This window comes from Pleurodeles waltl, chromosome 4_2, assembly GCF_031143425.1.
Source record: "Pleurodeles waltl isolate 20211129_DDA chromosome 4_2, aPleWal1.hap1.20221129, whole genome shotgun sequence".
Classification (NCBI taxonomy): Eukaryota; Metazoa; Chordata; class Amphibia; order Caudata; family Salamandridae; genus Pleurodeles; species Pleurodeles waltl.
The window spans coordinates 71,495,728-71,515,447 of NC_090443.1; the positions used below are offsets into that span (position 1 = coordinate 71,495,728).

General features: G+C 42.8%; 1 protein-coding gene across 9 annotated transcripts in view; it reads left to right on the forward strand.

Moving 5' to 3' along the window:
- The window catches only part of TIMELESS (timeless circadian regulator), a 361,230-nt gene that overhangs the window by 168,036 nt on the left and 173,474 nt on the right, over positions 1-19,720 (forward strand). For all 9 annotated transcript variants that reach the window (XM_069230703.1, XM_069230700.1, XM_069230699.1 and 6 more), the window contains exon 17: positions 18,810-19,011. In XM_069230703.1, coding sequence (XP_069086804.1) covers positions 18,810-19,011 — 202 coding nt within the window. The remainder of the gene's footprint in view (positions 1-18,809; positions 19,012-19,720) is intronic.

Below are 19,720 nucleotides of genomic sequence, written 5' to 3' on the forward strand. Positions count from 1 at the left end.
GGTTTCTCAATCAACTACACAAAGTCACACCTTCAGCCGTGTCAGACACAGCAATACTTAGGGGCAACAATCGACACAGCAAGAGCGATTGCTACTCCAAGTCCACAAAGAGTACAAGCATTTCACAATGTAATACAGGTCATGTATCCAAACCAAGGAATACAAGTCAAAATAGTAATGAAACTCCTAGGCATGATGTCCTCCTGCATAGCCATTGTCACAAACGCAAGATTACACATGCGGCCCTTACAACAGTGCCTAGCATCACAATGGTCACAAGCACGGGGTCAACTTCTAGATCTAGTGTTGATAGACCGCCAAACATACTCCTCGCTTCAATGGTGGAACAATATAAATTTAAACCAAGGGCGGCCTTTTCAAGACCCAGTGCCTCAATACGTAATAACGACAGATGCCTCCATGATAGGGTGGGGAGCACACCTCAATCAACACAGCATTCAGGGGCAATGGGACTCTCGGCAAAAACAGTTTCACATAAATCACTTAGAACTATTGGCAGTATTTCTAGCGTTAAAAGCATTTCAACCAATAATAAGCCACAAACACATTCTTGTCAAAACAGACAACATGACAACGATGTATTACCTAAACAAACAGGGAGGAACACACTCAACACAGTTGTGTCTCCTGACACAGAAAATATGGCATTGGGCGATACACAACCACATTCGCCTAATAGCACAGTTCATTCCAGGGATTCAGAATCAGTTAGCAGACAATCTCTCTCGGGATCACCAACAGATCCACGAATGGCAGATTCACCCCCAAGTACTACACACTTACTTCCAAAATTGGGGAACACCACAAATAGACCTGTTTGCAACAAAAGAAAACGCAAAATGCCAAAACTTTGCATCCAGGTACCCACAAGATCAGTGTCTGGGCAATGCGCTATGGATGAGTTGGTCAGGGATATTTGCATACGCTTTTCCCCCTCTCCCACTCCTTCCATATCTAGTAAACAAGTTGAGTCAAAACAAACTCATACTCATAGCACCAACTTGGGCAAGACAACCTTGGTACACAACACTACTAGACCTCTCAGTAGTGCCTCATATCAAACTACCAAACAGACCAGATCTGTTAACTCAACACAATCAACAGATCAGACACCCCAATCCAGCATCGCTGAATCTAGCAATTTGGCTCCTGAAGTCTTAGAGTTCGGACACTTAGACCTTACACATGAATGATTGGAAGTCATAAAACAAGCTAGAAAACCAACCACTAGACATTGCTATGCAAATAAGTGGAAAAGGTTTGTTTATTATTGCCATAATAATCAAATTCAACCCTTACACGCATCTGCTAAAAACATCGTAAGCTATTTGCTACATTTGCAAAAGTCAAAACTAGCTGTTTCATCCATTAAGATAAATCTTACCGCAATTTCAGCTTACCTGCAAATTACCCACTCAACTTCACTATTTAGGATACCAGTCATAAAAGCCTTTATGGAAGGACTAAAAAGAATTATACCACCAAGAACACCACCAGTTCCTTCATGGAACCTCAACATTGTCCTAACACGACTCATGGGGCCACCTTTTGAGCCCATGCACTCATGTGAAATGCAGTATTTAACATGGAAAGTTGCATTTCTAATTGCCATCACATCTCTAAGAAGAGTCAGTGAAATCCAAGCATTTACCATACAAGAACCATTTATTCAAATACACAAGCATAAAGTAGTTCTACGGACAAATCCAAAATTTTTACCAAAAGTCATATCACCGTTCCACTTGAATCAAACAGTAGAACTACCAGTGTTCTTCCCACAACCAGATTCTGTAGCTGAGAGAGCAGTACATACATTAGACATCAAAAGAGCGTTAATGTGCTACATTGACAGAACCAAACATTCGGAAAACAAAACAATTATTTGTTCCTTTCCAAAAACCTCATTCAGGAAATCCAATTTCCAAACAAGGCATTGCTAGATGGATAGTTAAATGCATTCAAACCTGTTATCTCAAAGCAAAGAGACAACTGCCTATTACACCAAAGGCACACTCAACTAGAAAGAAGGGTGCTACTATGGCCTTTCTAGGAAACATTCCAATGACTGAGATATGTAAGGCAGCCACATGGTCTACGCCTCATACGTTTACCAAACACTATTGCGTGGATGTCTTAACAGCACAACAAGCCACAGTAGGACAAGCAGTACTACGAACTTTGTTTCAAGCAACTTCAACTCCTACAGGCTGAACCACCGCTTTTGGGGAGATAACTGCTTACTAGTCTATGCAAAGCATGTGTATCTGCAACTACACATGCCATCGAACGGAAAATGTCACTTACCCAGTGTACATCTGTTCGTGGCATGAGACGCTGCAGATTCACATGCGCCCATCTGCCTCCCCGGAAGCCTGTAGCCGTTTCGAAGTTGATCATGTACATTTATAAATTTGTAAATATATCACTTTAAACTACATTATGTACATACATATTTACTCCATTGCATGGGCACTATTACTATAATACACAACTCCTACCTCACCCTCTGCGGGGGAAAACAATCTAAGATGGAGTCGACCCCCATGCGCGATGGAGCCAAAAGGGGAGGAGTCCCTCGATCTCGTGACTCGAAAAGACTTCTTCGAAGAAAAACAACTTGTAACACTCCGAGCCCAACACTAGATGGCGGGATGTGCAAAGCATGTGAATCTGCAGCGTCTCATGCCACGAACAGATGTACACTGGGTAAGTGACATTTTCCATATATATATATATATATATATATATATATATATATACACACACAGGTGTTTTGTGACATACATAGTTACAATGGTACAATGTGCATAAGTACTGCTCGCTACTCTGATTCTTTGAAAGTTCCAATACCGGAGTAAGAAAATTAGTTACTTACCTTTAACTGTAGTTCTCCAGTATTGGAATCTTTCATAGATTCATATTCGACCCACCCACCTCCCCGGAGAAGCTCACTTTCACCTTCCTCTCTCTCTTTTCCTCTCTTTAACGCACTTGTGCTAGGAAAATCTGAGGTGCTGGAGCTTCTCTCAGGAGGATTCTAGAGGGTGGTGTCGTCTGATTGGTGGATGCTCAAGATTGGTCCTTTTCCTAAAAATGACTGATAGACTGTTAAATTTAAGAGGTCTAGGGCCCATTTGTTAATATATTTCAACACTACTTGTGTAATTTGTACCGGGGGCTCCCATCTCGACGACTGGGAATAATTCAAACATGTGAATCTATGAAAGATTCCAATACTGGAGAACTACAGTTACAGGTAAGTAACTAATTTTCTTCCCTGCACACTTGCTATGTCTAAGAATCAGCAAAGACATAGTAGGGGCATATTTACTCATGCATATATGTCCTCTCTTTTTAATATAATGCACCCTGCCTTTGGACTGAAAGTCTGCTGTAGGGGTGACTTACAGATATTAGAAGCAGTGTTTTAGGGTACATGGCACAAAGGTTTTTGGAGCACCTTGTCACGCACCCTGCAATGGCAGTCTGCATAAGGTTGCTGCTGGGTCCCTCTGAGTGTCACACGTTATGCTGCAGCTCTGAGGGGCCCTGTTCAGTACCCATGCCCTATGTACCAGGGGTACCATGTACTAGGGATTTGTAGAGGTGCTAAAGGACCTGGTCACTTGGGGTTCAAGTAACCTGGTGTCTTGTTTTGGAGAAGAAACACTGTCACTGGGAGCCTGGTTAGCAGAAACATAGTGCAGTTCAGTCGAAGTTGCATCTAAACACAAGGCAAAAAGTGGGAGGGTACTGCATCCAGAGTCCAGTTCCCTACAGCTGCTGACAACTCCCCCAGAGGAAAAACCTTACACTCCTCCTACTGAAACTAAGGTTATTGACATGGTGCACCCTCTCTGGGAACACACATTAACTTAATTGTGGCAGCACACAGAACTGAAGCAGAGGAAAATAGGTATTGCGCAGAATCATTTCTTCTAAGTGGCAGCTGCAATATTGGAACTAGTTTCTTTGTTCTACAACCCAAGACCGCATTCCATACAGATCCACAAGCAGGATAGAAACGCTTTAAAGAAAGGACATTCGTTCATATTTCCTTGAGGACCTCCAGTATTCCTCATTTGTTCATATTTCTTTGCTGAGGTTTTCATAATGAGTCTTAACTTTTATTTTTCGAATACACTCATTTTAATGGTGAATACAAACCAGTTATGTTTTTAACCTACACAGAGACCTGTGCTTCTCTGAGGACATCTGTCCAACACTATAGTTTTGCATGGATTTTCCAATTAATAGCTATTTTTATACACAGCTTGATATTAACTATATTCTTGCTGTGAAACCTTCATATGTTTAATAGTTGTTATCTTTATCCACTTCCCTGGTGTATGAAGCTCGCAATCTATATGGTGTACTGATGTAAGGGGACACTATGCACATACCCTTATTGGCTGACAGGGCTTAAAATAACCCTAAAAGCTCTCTTTTGTGTTAGTGTGGGAGAGCAAGTAGGCTTATCAGAGGATAGTATTAAGCACTTATTGCACACACAGAGCCAGTAAGTGAGACACTCAATAAAGCAATCCAACACCAATTTTAAAAATAACACAGATTTTTATATTAATTTAGACACAAAGATCATCATTACAGGTAAGTACTTTTCAAGATATCAATTTTTTGGTCACAATAAAAATACACTTCTACTGTGGCTTCAAGCAGTTATTTTATCCTATGGAGGATAAAAACATACTGCATTATGCATTTGGGCACTTAGCAACAACTTACAGGACCAGTCTTTGGGCGTTAAGGTGAGTAATGGGGCAAGGTCTGAGGCAGCAACAAGAATTCATTTCGGGAGGCGCTGGGGTGTCCCTGTGCATAGGTGCGTTACAGCGTCTGGTATCCCATTCACTTTAATGGGAAATGGTCCTGGGAGTAAGAGGCTGAATTTGGGGACTGTGTGACTAGTCTGGCGGAACCCAAAGAGGGGCTCAGGTCATGAAGGTCTCGGGGACGCAGGTCTGTCCACGTGAACTCTGGCTTTGGGGCTCAGGTTCAGGGGTGCTGTGAAGCGTCAGGTCGCATTTCTGAAGATTCTCTTGGTTCTAGGTTCCTGCAGACAGAAGTTTCAGGAAGTGAGTGGGGGAATCAGTCTGGTCAAACTCGTGGGTGGGCTCAGCTTCAGAGGGTCTCGGGACTCCGTTGGCACAGTCACCTCCCTTGGACAAAGGCTGTGGGGTTCGGGTGCAGTGGTCAGAGACTGACTCCCTTTCTTCTGCTGAATAAAGAAACAAACAGGACAGCTGGGTCACTGTAGATGTGGGTCTCACTGTTCCTGAATTCTTTCGATGTGCAGGTCGTTTTTTTTTGGTGTTGGTACCTGGACGGGACACAACAAGCCTGGTTTGTTGCACTCCTACGGTACCCAGGAAATTGGTGCTTTGGGGCTCCTGGAGAGATCAGCATCTTGAAACTCGCTGAGGAAACTGGCCTGACGTCCTAGAACCTTGATGACCTCTTCCTGGTAGGTTGTCCCTTCAGTGGACCCGCTGGTCATCAACACAATGGACCAGACAGCTGGTTTTGTTGCCTGCAGGTGCATGGGAGTAGCTTCTCTACTCAAGGGGATTTTTCCCTGTTGTTGAGGCGCTGGGCAGTCCTCCAAGGGTTTTGGATGGCTGTCCACCTCTTTGTGAAGTTGGTACAGTGATTGTCGAAGTGCAAGCAGCCTGGTGTGGCTTTGTGTCGGTGTCGGTGTTTGATGCAGGTCTTCAGTCCTCGCTCTCTTCGGTTTGTCTTCTTTCTTCCTTAGTCCCCAGTAGTCAAAGTCTTGACTTGATCTGCTTTCCTGCTGTCAGAGGGAGGAAGGGGTGGGGTGAGGGGGCTACTTACCCTTTGGGTCACTGCACCTTCTAGATGACCACTTCCTGTGGGGAGTGGGCATCCACCCTCTCCCAGAGTTCTTATTTCCACCACACACAAGATGGTGGAATTCTCCTTTTCGTGTTTACTTCAGGCTGCCCACCTTAGGGATGTGTCCAGCATGCAAGTACAATATGGCTCCTATCTAATTTTCCCGCCTGTTCTGGTGCCAAATGGGCCTCTGGGCAGGGGGTTACTTCACCCAGGCCTGGGGGAAGATGAGGTTGCACATCAGAGGCGGCAGGAACTTTGAAGTCCCCAGTGACCTTGGTATGCATATTAACTAGCGATTCTGCTGGCACAGGTAATAACTCCTCCTGCCAGAGCAGGCATTGTTTCTGTCTTACCTTCAGGGGGGGTCAGAAACCTGTCTGTGGTGGCAGGCTGGTAGATACCAGTCAGCCAGCACACTAGAGGACTAGGAGATTTCAGGGGGCACCTCTAAGGTGCCCTCTGGGTGCATGTCCTAATAAATTTAGTACTATAATCAGTATTGATTTATTAAGATGAGCTGCTTGATACTAAATACCATTATTTTCTGTGCTAGCCATCATGTAGCTGGGTCACTCTTGATGACCAGTGTCCAGTACATGCTCTAAGATAGCTGCCCGGTCACTTGTAATTTCTAGTTATGGAACTAGACATCACAGGGTCGTATCTGCTCATGAGCATACCCTCACATGTTTTACAATGCATCTTGCCTTAGGCCTGCTGTAAGGGTGACTTGCATATAATACATGCAGTGACTTTGTCATGGCACACAATGAGTGTGCCAGGCTGTGTTTCTCTCACGGTTTGCACCCTGATACGCAGGTTTCGATGGCAGGCTGTGTGCAGTTTGTGTGTTGAGTCCCTTAGATTGGCATTAGTTTTTGCGGCAGCCCTCACAGACCCTCTTTCATACCCATGCTGTAGGTACCAAGCTGACCATTTACTAGGGACTTACAGGGGGTGCTAAAGTCCTTTGCTAATTGTGCTACAATTAGACCTTGTTTTAAAGGAAAGAGCACTAACACGGAGGTCAGATTAGCAGGCCTGACAGTCAAAATCCTGCATCTACTAGTTCTAAAGGGCACAGAAAGTGGATGACATGCCCTAAGAAGTCCAGGTTCCTACATCTGGTAATCATGAAGTCTGCACATATTCTTCTAAGGCAGATGCATTAGCCCTCTGAGTGATTTTCCTGACGTATGGTCTTTTTTTCGGGGAGTCAGTGAGTAACAGAAACTACTGTTTCACTAAAATGAAAAGTGATTGTTTTACAGAAATAAATATATACTTAAATACATATTTAAAGGGGTGTTGTAATTCCCAAGATGGCAGCAGTCAACTGAATTGATCGGTGAAGTGACACTGATTTGGACTGAGTAGAGCTCCAAACATTGTGCACACCCCAGAGGGAGTAAGACACTTCATCACTCCAAGTCTTTAGCCATACAGCCTGAAATTAATTTCCATTAAATTTAATAGTAAGTAAACTTGCGTGTCTGACCTGAAGATGGTGGTAACCAGAGCTCCCTACAGCATGATTGCCTGAACCCCTCGGAAATGAACTGAGCCAACAAAACGACCCTACTAGCCAAAGACAAAGGAACAGCAACTTGGGAAGCTGTATCAAAGAAGAAATTGGTACCTAAAGCTACAGTGCAGCAGCTGCTGCTCTTTTTCCTCTATCGCCACCAAGGCTTGGAATGACCTAGCCCTCCCCCTCCGAGCTGTGCCCTTACTGGCAGACTTCAGGGAGTGACTCAAGGCCTGGCTCTTCGACAGAGACATGGCACCCCAACATCAAGATACTCCCAGGGGTGACAGCGACATGCTCTAGAAATGACTTATTGATTGATTGGCTGTGTGAAGTCTATGTATAGTATTCACATCAAACAGTCTTTAATAATGGCTTATTATCATTTGAATCACCATAAAAAGAAAGTCATAAATAATTTTAACTAAGCTTGATGAATGAGCATTCTGCAAGTTCAATATGAAGAGAGCGCAGTGTATGGAGTGACTTTCTGAAAAAGTGCAAACGTAACTTTAATTTACTCTCAATAAGCACATAGTGACAAACTCGACAATTCGCCACAGAAAACACATGAAACAGTGCGTCAATTTCTGTACTCCACCAGCTGTCCAAATCTTTTGAGTATCTGCGCTACAATGAAATATGTATAAGAAATAACCAAATGGAGTTAGCAGTACCAATACTTAATTCTGGTGCAATATACTGCAAACTATTTCAGTACAGATCTTATGTGCACAATCTTTTTACCTTTAATGCTGGGTTTGTTTAAAAATTGTTGCACAATCACAAACTGGGTATTGTGACAAACCAGATAAGAACACATTACTTGACGGACACACACAAAGTGACCGAGTGCCTAATCCAATATGACAGAAAAATCCTCTGAACCCTGGCTCACCTGTCAAAGGCAAAGAGGATAACATGATGGACATGCTATTAAAAAGAAATGGCAGTGGTCTATGACTTGACAAAGCTCACCAAAACGAACAGCTATAATGTAATCAGAAATCAGAGCAGTAGGAACCGACATGAAAGAAACAGGATTATTGTAGCAGAGGATAGCTTAAGTTGACTAGAAAACCAAATTGATTTCTTTATTTCTCTCAGGCCTCAACCCTTTTACTACAAAGATCTGATGTAGAGGACCACAATTGAAGGGGGGGGATCTAAATTCTTGGTCTATAGAGGACTCAGGAGGATCATGCATTATCATCTTGAAAAATGGCTGCTACAAGAAACAAGGATCCAGTTTCCCAAACAACTGGAAATGGTGATCATTGTGTACCATCACACAAAGTAGCGTCCAAGAACTCTCCAAGACCAATTGTATGAAACCACTGAGGTTTCAAAATATGGACATGATTTTGGACTTTATGCTGAAGAATAATCCTCTTGTGTCTCAAGATTATTCTGAAATGCCCGTCTGCACAAGAAAGGTCTTCCTCGGTATCCACCCAAGATTGAGGGCTATGAACTGGCAATTCTCTTTTGCTGGACCTGCAAAATTTAGAGTAGTCTCTGATGGGGAAACACCATATTTTTGTCAATTACTAAGACTTTATTAAATTACTACTTTATGAGAAAGCCTGAACATGGAAATGGATAAACCAGCCAATAAGAACAGCAGCAAGAAGATTTAAACCCTAAACATTCTTTTATTACACAAGACTTTAGTTATTACTTTAAAACGTTACATAGAACTACCCTGTTTGATATTATAAGGAAGCCTTTCAACCATAATTACACTAACTTTATTAACAAATCTTTCTATAATTGCTTGAGGTGGAATTGAGTTCTTTATTGTCAATTTATTGGTACCACAGCTTTGTTTTGATGCTTTTTAAGTAGGTTAATGTAACATAACTGCATCTGGCACCACAATTTACTGATAAGTTTTGTTTAGGCTTTCATAAGTAGGTAGTTAACCTAGCCTGCTATAACTATATTAACTCTAACTACATTAACACTCTACTTATTAAGCGCTGCGCTCAACAAATTTAACAATTTAACTGCAACACTGTCAATATTTACTGCTAAATCTTTTGCCTTTTAGGAATATCACCAGTACTTCGAAAATGTTTTCTATTGATAGTTTATAGGAGGTTGTACCATATTCCTTCTATCCCATATCTTCTGTCATGCTTGCAAGTTTTTTTTACTAATATATGTGAGTACGAGTAGCTACATGTCATACGGAATAGATGTTAAACCGTATGCTTGAACCAAGATAATTAATCTCAAAATGTTTAATAATGATATTGCTGTAACATTTTGAATGTTATTACAAATAGTCCACAGATATACTGATCAAATACGTATTTCCGACCGAAGATGGAGTCGCTGTCTTCTCTGTCTCTACTACTACTGTATTCGAATTCTGGGGAACGGAGGGAAGATTGTTGATTTTTCGAGGGTTTCTTCTTCCTATTCTTCGCTCTTGTGCATCGATTACGCTGACCATAGAATGTAATACTTTTTTCATATCCATTTACACCTTGTGCCTTTGCTGGACTACATGTTGCTATTACACAAACGTTCTCATTGCTTTATAGGGCAATTGTTAGCCTAACTATCTTTGCTAATAGGCTAGATCAAACGATCCTACATATAAACCCATCCCAATTTGGTTTCCTGAAAAATTGGTATTCTAGTGACAATATAAGAGTATTATGCATGTAATGCCATGTAATGCACAAACCCCATAACGATTTCTCCCCTATTGTAGCTTTCAATCTTGATGTCAAATGCTTTTGGCAGTTTTATGGTCTTACCTCAGTGCTGTGCTCCAAAAATCTTAATTTTGTCCCACATTCAATAAAATAGTGATGTCCCTGTACACTGAAATATTGCTACCTGCTATTAGCTCTAGCCCTCGGTTCTAAATATGAGACTTTTTAAAGGAACTATACAGGGATGCCCCATTTCAGCAGCGCTATTCTTACTTGCTTTAGAACCTCTCCTACGTAGTATTAGGTCTCTGGCATTAAATTTATTGAAGTGACGGTTAAACTAGCAGTCTTCTTGAACAATATCTTAGTTGTTACAGCAGATACCTCTCTATCCGTACAGACCTTAATGGAAACAATTGAATCATACTCCCTTAGTGTCTGGCTGCTCCCTCACGCTGGACAAATCCGAAGTCACATCTCTAAATTGCTTGGGAAACAAAGAAGTAATAGGTAAAACCCAGACAAATAAAATACTTATCTTTGAAAGTATTAGATGCAATAAAACACCTGCTCAAAAAACATTTGCAAACCTTTTAGAAAACCGATCACTAAAGTTGTTATCTTGGTGGGGAATGATCCAAAAGTTGAAAATGATGGAAACACAAATAGGGCCTTATTATGACCTTGACGGAGGGTTTCCTCCATCACAAATGTGACTGATATATACTGTCTGCCGTATTATGATCCCATTATATTCTATGGAGATTGTGATAAGGCAGACAGAATATCCGTTACATTTGTGATGGAGGAAACCCTCCGTCAAGGTCATAATAAGGCCATAGTGTCTTACTTTGAGTTTGATCCCTCTAAGCTTCTTGGAAGTCTTCCTTAATAAATTACACTCAGTGTTAGAAAAAATGCCTCTGGCAAATTGGCATTAAAGATATTAAGACTATCCAAAGAACTAGGAGGAATTGACTCAGCATACTTTTTGAACTACCATACAGCCTTTTTGTTCAATCAAGACACCAGATGGCATAGTCAGTCACTAAAAGTCTTAGCTCTGATCTTTTTTTTTAACTAGGGACAAAATTTCCACACCACATTCTAAATAAATTATGCAGAACATGAAAAAAGCCCTCTCACAAATGGATGCTTTTATGAATATTAAACAAAATCACTCTAACTTGGTCTTGTGATGTAATAAACAGTTTAAACTAGATGGCATCACTTTAGATTGGATAGAATAGTCATCCAAAGCAATAGTACCAGTTAAACATCTTGGGACCAGCAAAAATCCCCTTTCTTTTCTAACATTGAGGATCAATTGCATTTAAAGATTATAGACTTCTACAATTTTCTCAAACTAAAGTCCTGTTTAAATAAACACACCAAAGGTGAAGATGAAGTGTGGGAAAGTGCCCCTTTTGTCATGGTTATCTCCCCCCTCCACCCAACACACACACACTTTTTGCCTGATATTGATGCTGACTTCACTGAGAGTGTGCTAGGGCCCTGCTGACCAGGCCCCAGGACCAGTGTTCTTTCCCAAAAACTGTACCATTGCTCCCACAATTTTCACACCCCTGTCACACAGTTAAGTTCCTTGTAAAAGATACCCATGGTACCAAGGGCCCGGTCGCCGGGGACGCCTCACCAAGCACATGCACACTGCCATTGCAGCTTGTGTGTGTTGGTGGGGAGTAAGAGTCAACATGGCACCCCTCTCAGGGTGCCATGCCCACAAACCACTGCCTGTGGCATAGGTAAGTCACCCTTCTAGCAGGCCTTACAGCCACTATACCACAGGTGAGGGCATAGCGAGCAGGAGCAATATCCCCCTACAGAATCGGTCTATTCTTAGACAATGTAAGTGCAGTGTGGCCATATAAAGTACATGGGCTGGGAGTTAGTCATTACGAACGTCAGAGCTCCATTATGACTTCACTGAAGTCTATGAAGTTTGGTATCAAACTTCTAAGCACAATAAACCCACACTGATGCCAGAGTTGGATGTATTAAAAATGCACCCAGAGGGAACCTTAGAGATGGCCCCTGTATTTTGGCCAAACTTATAGAGCATGACTGACCGGTTTGTGCCAGCCTGCTACTTCCAGACAAGTTTCTGACCACATGGGGTGAGAGTCTTTGTGCTCTCTGTGGCCAGAAACAAAGCCTGCACTAGGTGGAGGTGCTTCACGCCCCCCCCCCCCCCTCTCTGCAGGAACTGTAACATCTTGTGCTGAGCCTCAAAGGCTCAGGCCTTTTGTTACAGTGCCCCAGGTCACTCCAGCTAGTGGAGATGTCTCTCTGCCACATCCACCCCACCCTTGACAAAGCCCCACTTTTCTCAGCAAGTCCTGCTGGAAACTTAGGAAAAACAAGGAAGAGTGAGCACTTCAGCTGGGACCAGCCCTAAGGTGTCCAGATCGGAAGTGACCCCCTCCTGGCAGAATCCTCCATCTTGGGTTGGAGGACAGGGACCAGTAGGGTTAGCTTCCCAAAGGAAATCTACACCGGAAGGGTGCTGTCATCCTCTGGGATAGTAGCCATTGGCTACTGCCCTCTGACCCCAGTAATGCCCCTAAATCCAGGATTTAAGGGCTCCCCTGAATCTAGCTCGTCCGATTCCTGGCCACGTCAAGAAGAAGAAAGGACTGCTAAGCTAACCCCAGCAGACATGACTAAATACTCCAACTGCTTTGGCCCTAGCCCTACTGGCCTGTGTCCAGTTTCTGAAGCCCCTGCTACAAAAAGGCGACTCATCCTGCAGGACCAGCGACCTCTTAAAAGCCTCAAGAGGACTGCCTGCACACCAGAGGACCAAGATCTCTGTGGACAGCGGCCCTGTCCAATAAGAAACTCCAACAAGGGACTCCATACCGCGAGTCCTGCCCACTCTGCACCAGACGGCCACGGCCCGTTTCCAGTTGGCCCAACAGACTAGAACTGGTCCCCAGGTGATTCTAACCCAGTGGCCACCCCGGGTTTGACCCCTCCTGTCCTCCACAACGATGCCTGCAAACTCAATCCAGAGGACTCCCCTGCCTGTGAAGGATCTGTATGAAGGCACCCAACTGTAAAAGATACTGTGCACCCTCAGCCCTACCAGCCTTGAGGAACCCGACATCCGGTGCAGCAACGTGCAGCAGGCAGCCCTCCTCACTGTACAGCCTGTGGTTTCTCTGAACCGACGCCATGGACCCAGCATGCAGCCTACTGGTGACAAACACACACACACACACACACACACACACACACACACACACACACACACACACACACACACACACACACACACACACACACACACACACACACACACCCCCCCCCCCCCCCCCCCCCCCCCCCCCCTGGGTCGCTCTAATGCAAAGCTTTGGAAGCCCAATGTAAAGTTTGCACACTGCTGGCCCTGTGCCGCTGAGGGTCTGTGTTTGATGCTGACCTGTGGAAACCTCCCACTTCTCTCCCCCCGCCCTAAAGGTCTGTCCTCTGAAGATGCTGTACTTACCTTCAAGCAGGCCTGATTCCGAGTGCCCCCTGTATCCATAGGAATCCATTTGAAATCTTGCCTCATCTTTGACTTTTGCACCCTTCCGGCCCGTGTTGCTGGTGGTGGGTGTTTGGCGTTAACTTGAATCCCCACCTGTGGACATCCTAACAGCCCAGAGACTGGAACTGTAAGTCTTGTACTTACCTCAGAACCGTACTAACTTTTATTTCCCCCTAGAACTGTCTCTGAAAATTGCACTGTCAACTTTTAAAACCGATATTTACTATTTTCTTGAAAAAGTGTTTAACTTGCCAAATTGAAACAAAGTGGTGTTGATGCATATGTTTGATACTTACTTGCCAATGTACTTACTTGCAAACTGAATCTTGTGGTTCTAGAAATAAGGTAACAAAATATATTTTTGCTATATGAATACCATTGGCCTGTAGTTGATCATTGAGTGTGTGCTTCATTTATTGCATGTGTGTGCAACAAATGCTTTGCACTACCCCTGATAAGCCTAACTGCTTGACCACACTACCGCAAAAGAGAGTATTAGTATTATCCTATTTAGCTCATTTTGATATAGTATATACAGAGCCAGCATCCTACAAGGTTCTTTCAATAAAACAGACGTTTAACAGAGTTGGTTATGTAGTGTCTAAAGGCTGTTGAAAGCAAAAAAAAAACGAATCTGAGAAAAATATTTGCAAATAGTGTCAGGACGATTGTGTACCTACTGAACAACAGCTCAACTGGGAGAAAATATGGCTCCTCCAGTCAGATACAAAATCACCATAGCGCTATCTCAAACAAAATTCATGTGCATTAACAGGACTTTTTGGACACCCTCCAGATTACATACTTCGAGATGACCCAAATTGTTTGGAATTTCAATACAGACAAGCTTGTTACCACATAAGTTTTATTGCCTCACACTCAAACCTTTTTAGCCGAAGGTTTGTGATTTAATCTAATTAACATCAAATATTCAGCCATCTCAGGATTTCACCTACTTGCTTGCTGTTTCTAATCTCATTTAGTACCTGCAAAGGATGGCTTACATTTAGTAGAAACGCAGGTATCACATTTCAACCTTCACTCTCTGTAAAGATTTATGTTGACTAAACTTGACTCGTACATTTCAAACTCTAACCATGAAGCATGTTGGGTGTAATGATACTGACTCTTCGAAAATTTGATCTATTACTTAGTTATCTTACAATTGTTGCGGAGTCAGATAGAACACCCCTTTTTTTGAGGATGGTTCTTCTTACACACCACTTTTCTCTGTCTTCATTTGACCTTGGCATTGTGTGTCCTGTTAATTTGTTATCATTCTGTTTTTGCTGTATGGTTTCTTTTGAACAGGCTTCTTTTTAATAAAAATGAACTGTACCAAAACAATAATGCAGAACTACTGTAAGAACGATGTTTATCTCCATTCTCACATGCCTGTCTCCATCCTCCTGTGCCCACCACAAATTGTGTTGCCTCATGTTAGCTAATAATCGTTTTTGTTATTGGTTCTCATTTTATCAAATCCACAAGAAAAAAAGCTCAGTCAGTGTTTGAAGCCTGCAGCCTTCAGATTACACACTCAGGTGTGCACAGCCAACATTCAACACACTGAGCTATTGATGCAATACTTATGTGGCTGGAAAGGTGTGCTTTCTATTGTCAACTTGGGATTTGATGTGAGTGATGAGCCGTGTGTAGCGCAACTCACCAAACTGAATCACTCCAGGTGCTTCCAAGCTGAAGTGTCCAATTATGGTTTTTAAATAGTGCTTGGTGCTTATGTCCAGCCTACACCCGTCTGTGTACCGCAAGCGCTTCAAATCTGGCAAAAGGGATGTTGGCACATGTTACTGAAGTGAGCTGTTGGGGATGGTACATTTTATAGTACTTGGGAGCTTAGTCGAGATAACAATTGAGGTCTCCTTAAACCCATCTCCATATGTCCTTAGCAGTTCATTTCTTTTGTGCAGTGGAGGCAGATTTCTCAAAGCACATGCTTTAGTGTCAGACTAAACTGACCTCATACTAAGCTGTTACCCAATAACACGCGGGGCAGGCATAGTAAACTGAAACACCAGAGCCAATGTTGATGAGCAATCTCCCAAAATGCATCAGTGTTCTGGGTGCAGTTGCTCTTCTGCAGAGAAATTCTCTTGTTTGGTGGATATTCCTTTACCCGTTGCTTGCATCTCACATGTCTCTCTACACTCAGGTCCCTAGGGGTGCTACATTCAGTTCATTCACTGTCACTTTCTTCTTATTGAGCTCTGCACTGGAACCCCCTTTCATTCCCTTGTTCCAGTACTCTTTTCCCACCTCTTATTTTTTTCCCCTTGTCTCTACCCCCTCCTCACACTGGCTCCACCCCTCTCTATAAAGATCCATCTTTCTTTTCCTGTTCCTTTATTCCAGCATCCCTGCTCTCTTCTTCTGGCCTTTATATTTCCTCTTAAACAGCATCCTATCTCTTAACCCTGTCTCTATACTGGCCCTAGCCAGTAAGTGTGCAAACTTATACTGGCATGTCTTCTGTCCTCCTTCCTTCTCTCGTCCACTCTCTATCTTTTTGCTATCGCCCACAATTGCTTCCTGTCCCACACTCTCTGGTTCACTTGGTTTCATCCTTTACCCCCTCTTTCTTTGCTCTATCCCCCATACTGATTTATCTCTCCTCCCTTTTACCCCTAAATAAGCTTCATAGCTTTCATTCCAGTCTACCTTCACTGGCGCTTTGTTCTGCCACAACCACCTCTCTCCCTCTTTTCTGTACCCCCCTATATTGGTTTCCTCACTCTTATTCCTAGTCCCTCCTACACTAGTGTGAGCATTCTCTCTATTCCATAGCCCCTGCAATAGTTTACGTTCCTCCTCTTCCCTTCCTCTACTAGACTGGCTTGACTCCCCCCATGTCTCTTTCCTACATACTTAAAACAAAAATGTGCATTGAGCTATGTAAAGTTTTTAGGTCTGGCCTACCAACACAAAGCCTAGTGTGAGAGCTATCAAAACCTTATAGTGGGCTTTGATCCTGTCCCCTGCTTCCATTGATTGGCTTTGTCTCTCATTTGCTTGCTTCTTATTCAGTGACTTTCCTTCCTCCTCTACTTGGTCTTCCCACTGACCTATAGCCTCTTTACCATAATTTTGATTGTCTAACTTGTATATTTCTACTGCTCACTTTCAGGGAGTAGGACACTATTTTTTTTCTTTTTCGTTAAGTATTCTGAGAGTGCATGTGGTTTGTAACTCTCCCCCTCATGTACTTCACTCTACTGCCAAATACCTCCATGCTCTTTGTTGTTTTCTCCTCCTGTTCTGTTTTTCTCCTCCTTTATCTTTTCTCCCTGCAGTTTTATTTTTTATCCCCCCCAACTCTCTCTCTCCCTCCCTCTCTCCCTCTCCCTCTCTCCCTCTCCCTCTCTCCCTCTCTCCCTGTCTCCCTGTCTCTCTCTCTCCCTCCCTCCCTCCTGTATTTGTTGTACTTTTCTTGGAGCACCGACTTGCTCCCATTTACTGCCAGGCAGGTTCACTTCCTGAAATGCTCTTTAGTGCAATTCAGAAGAATTATTTTTTTGCTTACCGCATCAAGTGTTAGCCCCCATCTTGGATCAGTAAGTGAAAGAAAAAAAAAAAACCTGAAATGTTGGGCAATAATTGAGTAGGCACGCACTGGTTTCATAACCCATGTTCACATAGGAGCCATCATGCATGCATGGGTCTACTGAACGATGCAGGCATCAATAGCTGTATAGTTTGTCACGTCATGATACTTTTATTTTTGTACCAGTGCTACCAAGCATCTGCTTTTTTTCACCCCCTTTTTTAGTGATGCTGTACACCATCATCAAAAAGCACTGGCAAAATGATTGACCCAATAAGTGTGACTTATTGGCATTGCTAATGCTTGTTAAACCTTTGGGTTACAGGCTCAGACACCCCACTGATGGCAGATGGGTGTTAAGGCTGGAAATGCATCTTGCAAGTTGACTTAGTTGGGACCTGAGAGCTGAAGACCTTGGCATGTAACGGGATGGGATTGTTTACAGAGCTTGGGGTTGAGCCTGTAAGGTTAGTCTGTAGCATCAGGATTGTCTGCCAACCCCTAGTGTCACTTAATAGTCTTGGGATCTATAGCTGTGAATTACAGGAGAATGGATTGGATCAAGGCTTTGAGGTATGAGACAAAAAGTGTCATATGGGCCTTTGGGATTGGATGTTAATCACCCTTTGAGAAATGTTTACTTAAGATCAGCATGGACCTGCAGGTGGGGAGTGCATGGACCTGAATACTGTGGTCTGCACCACAGCTAAATCTTGTTTATTTGGTAGTGCTTGTTGGCAAAGATGACTTTAATCCTTACAGTTTTGTCTTCAGACACGAGAGAAGGGTTCGTTCAAGGCATTGTAACTGAAAATAATTAATGGGGCATCCCTCATCAGTTGACCAGTAATTTTGTTTGTCTAAATATGCCATTGCTTGCTGTATATACAGCTGCTCCCAGGGCGTTATATGTTAACATTATCAGAAGAGTAGTTGTGTTAAAACAACCTCAACTATGTTATAATGGAAGATGACTGGAGTGGGTGACACTGCGTTTATTAAGGCCTTTTGTATTTGCCATCTGTTACAAGCCATAAACATATGCTGAAAGATTTTTGGAGATGGACAGCACATTCTGATGGATCAAACATGTACAGTAGATTAATCTTGTCTAATTTATTTGTAGTTGGCTACTATGGGATGTGTAGGAAAATGTTGTTCTTTCATTTCTCAGAATCCTCCAAATGTGTTTTTTCCAGCTACTGCTGAATGTGAGAATGTAAGGGTTAAGAAGCCAATAAGGGCAATATTTTCTTTTGTGCATTCGGGGTGGGGTTGTTCTGTGTAAATGTGAGTTCAATGTCCTGGCTTTGTAATTGGGTGAAAACCATAGCATTGAACCAAGTTAAATGTATTTTTTTGCTTAAAAAATGTAGAGCAGATTTGGTCTGCCTTATTTCTACTTCTAATAACTATTTTCAGTACTTAAATTAGCCATCTGCGGAGTGAGAAACATGCGTCTGTAAATACATGTGTGTGCCACAAAATTGGGATGTTTTACTGGCTAGTGGTGTTGCAATTGGGCCATAGGCATTCATTGTTTTCTTTCTTCAATTGCACAGCTCTTGTTTTTAGTGTTTGCTTGTATTTTCTATGCAGGTTTGCCAACCCAGCTACAATCAAAGCTTATCTTCTGCTTCTGAAGCACTACCAGGATAACAGTACCCACACCAACCATTGTATAGTGAAGATGTTACATCGCATAAGTTGCGACCTTAAAATGGAGGGCCTGCTCTTCCAGCTGTCAGTCTTCCTCCTCTTCAACCGCATTTTTAGTGACCCTGCGGTCAGTTTCTACAAGGTAAGTGTGAAAACGGAGCTCCATATGATTTCCTGTTAAGCTGCTGTGCAAAGTTCTGGATGGCCCATTTAGGGGAGCCTATCCCACTATCGCACCCTTTTCTCTTGCATCCCTGCCTGAAGAGAGAGACAGCTGGACAAATATTTTTACTACAAAATTGTAAAATGTACACTACCAGTGAATGTGTTTTCCCCAGCAACTGAAATTACATTTTACTTATAATTTATTGCCTTTTCAAGAACTGTTCTGATGGATACTTCTACCTGCAGATTGTTCATCTGTTGAATACTCCCAGGTATCAGACTTGATCTGAAAACTCTGAAACTTAATGTGCTTTGATGTCAGAAGGGGTATGCTGGCTCTGTCTGCACCAGATGCTACGCCTGGTTATGTCACCAAAGACTTATAGTGCCTTCCCCAGCTTAGCGACCAAATTCTCTCACAGTTTTGAGTCTTAAACGTTACCTCAAAACATTCTTTACAGAAGTGCTAGGATATCTTCCCAAAGCTTTGGGCTTTAAGACCTCTAGGAACCGCAAGGGACAGATGTCCATTACCAACCCTCACTCAGTTTGCCAGTATTCCAACCATGACTCAAAATCCTAAGTGTCCTGCCTTAGTAGGCATCCTAAGGCAATCCAATAGAAGAAAGTTAAACTTTTTTATGGTGTGGGCTTACAACAAGACATGCAGAGGCCACTCTCAAAGA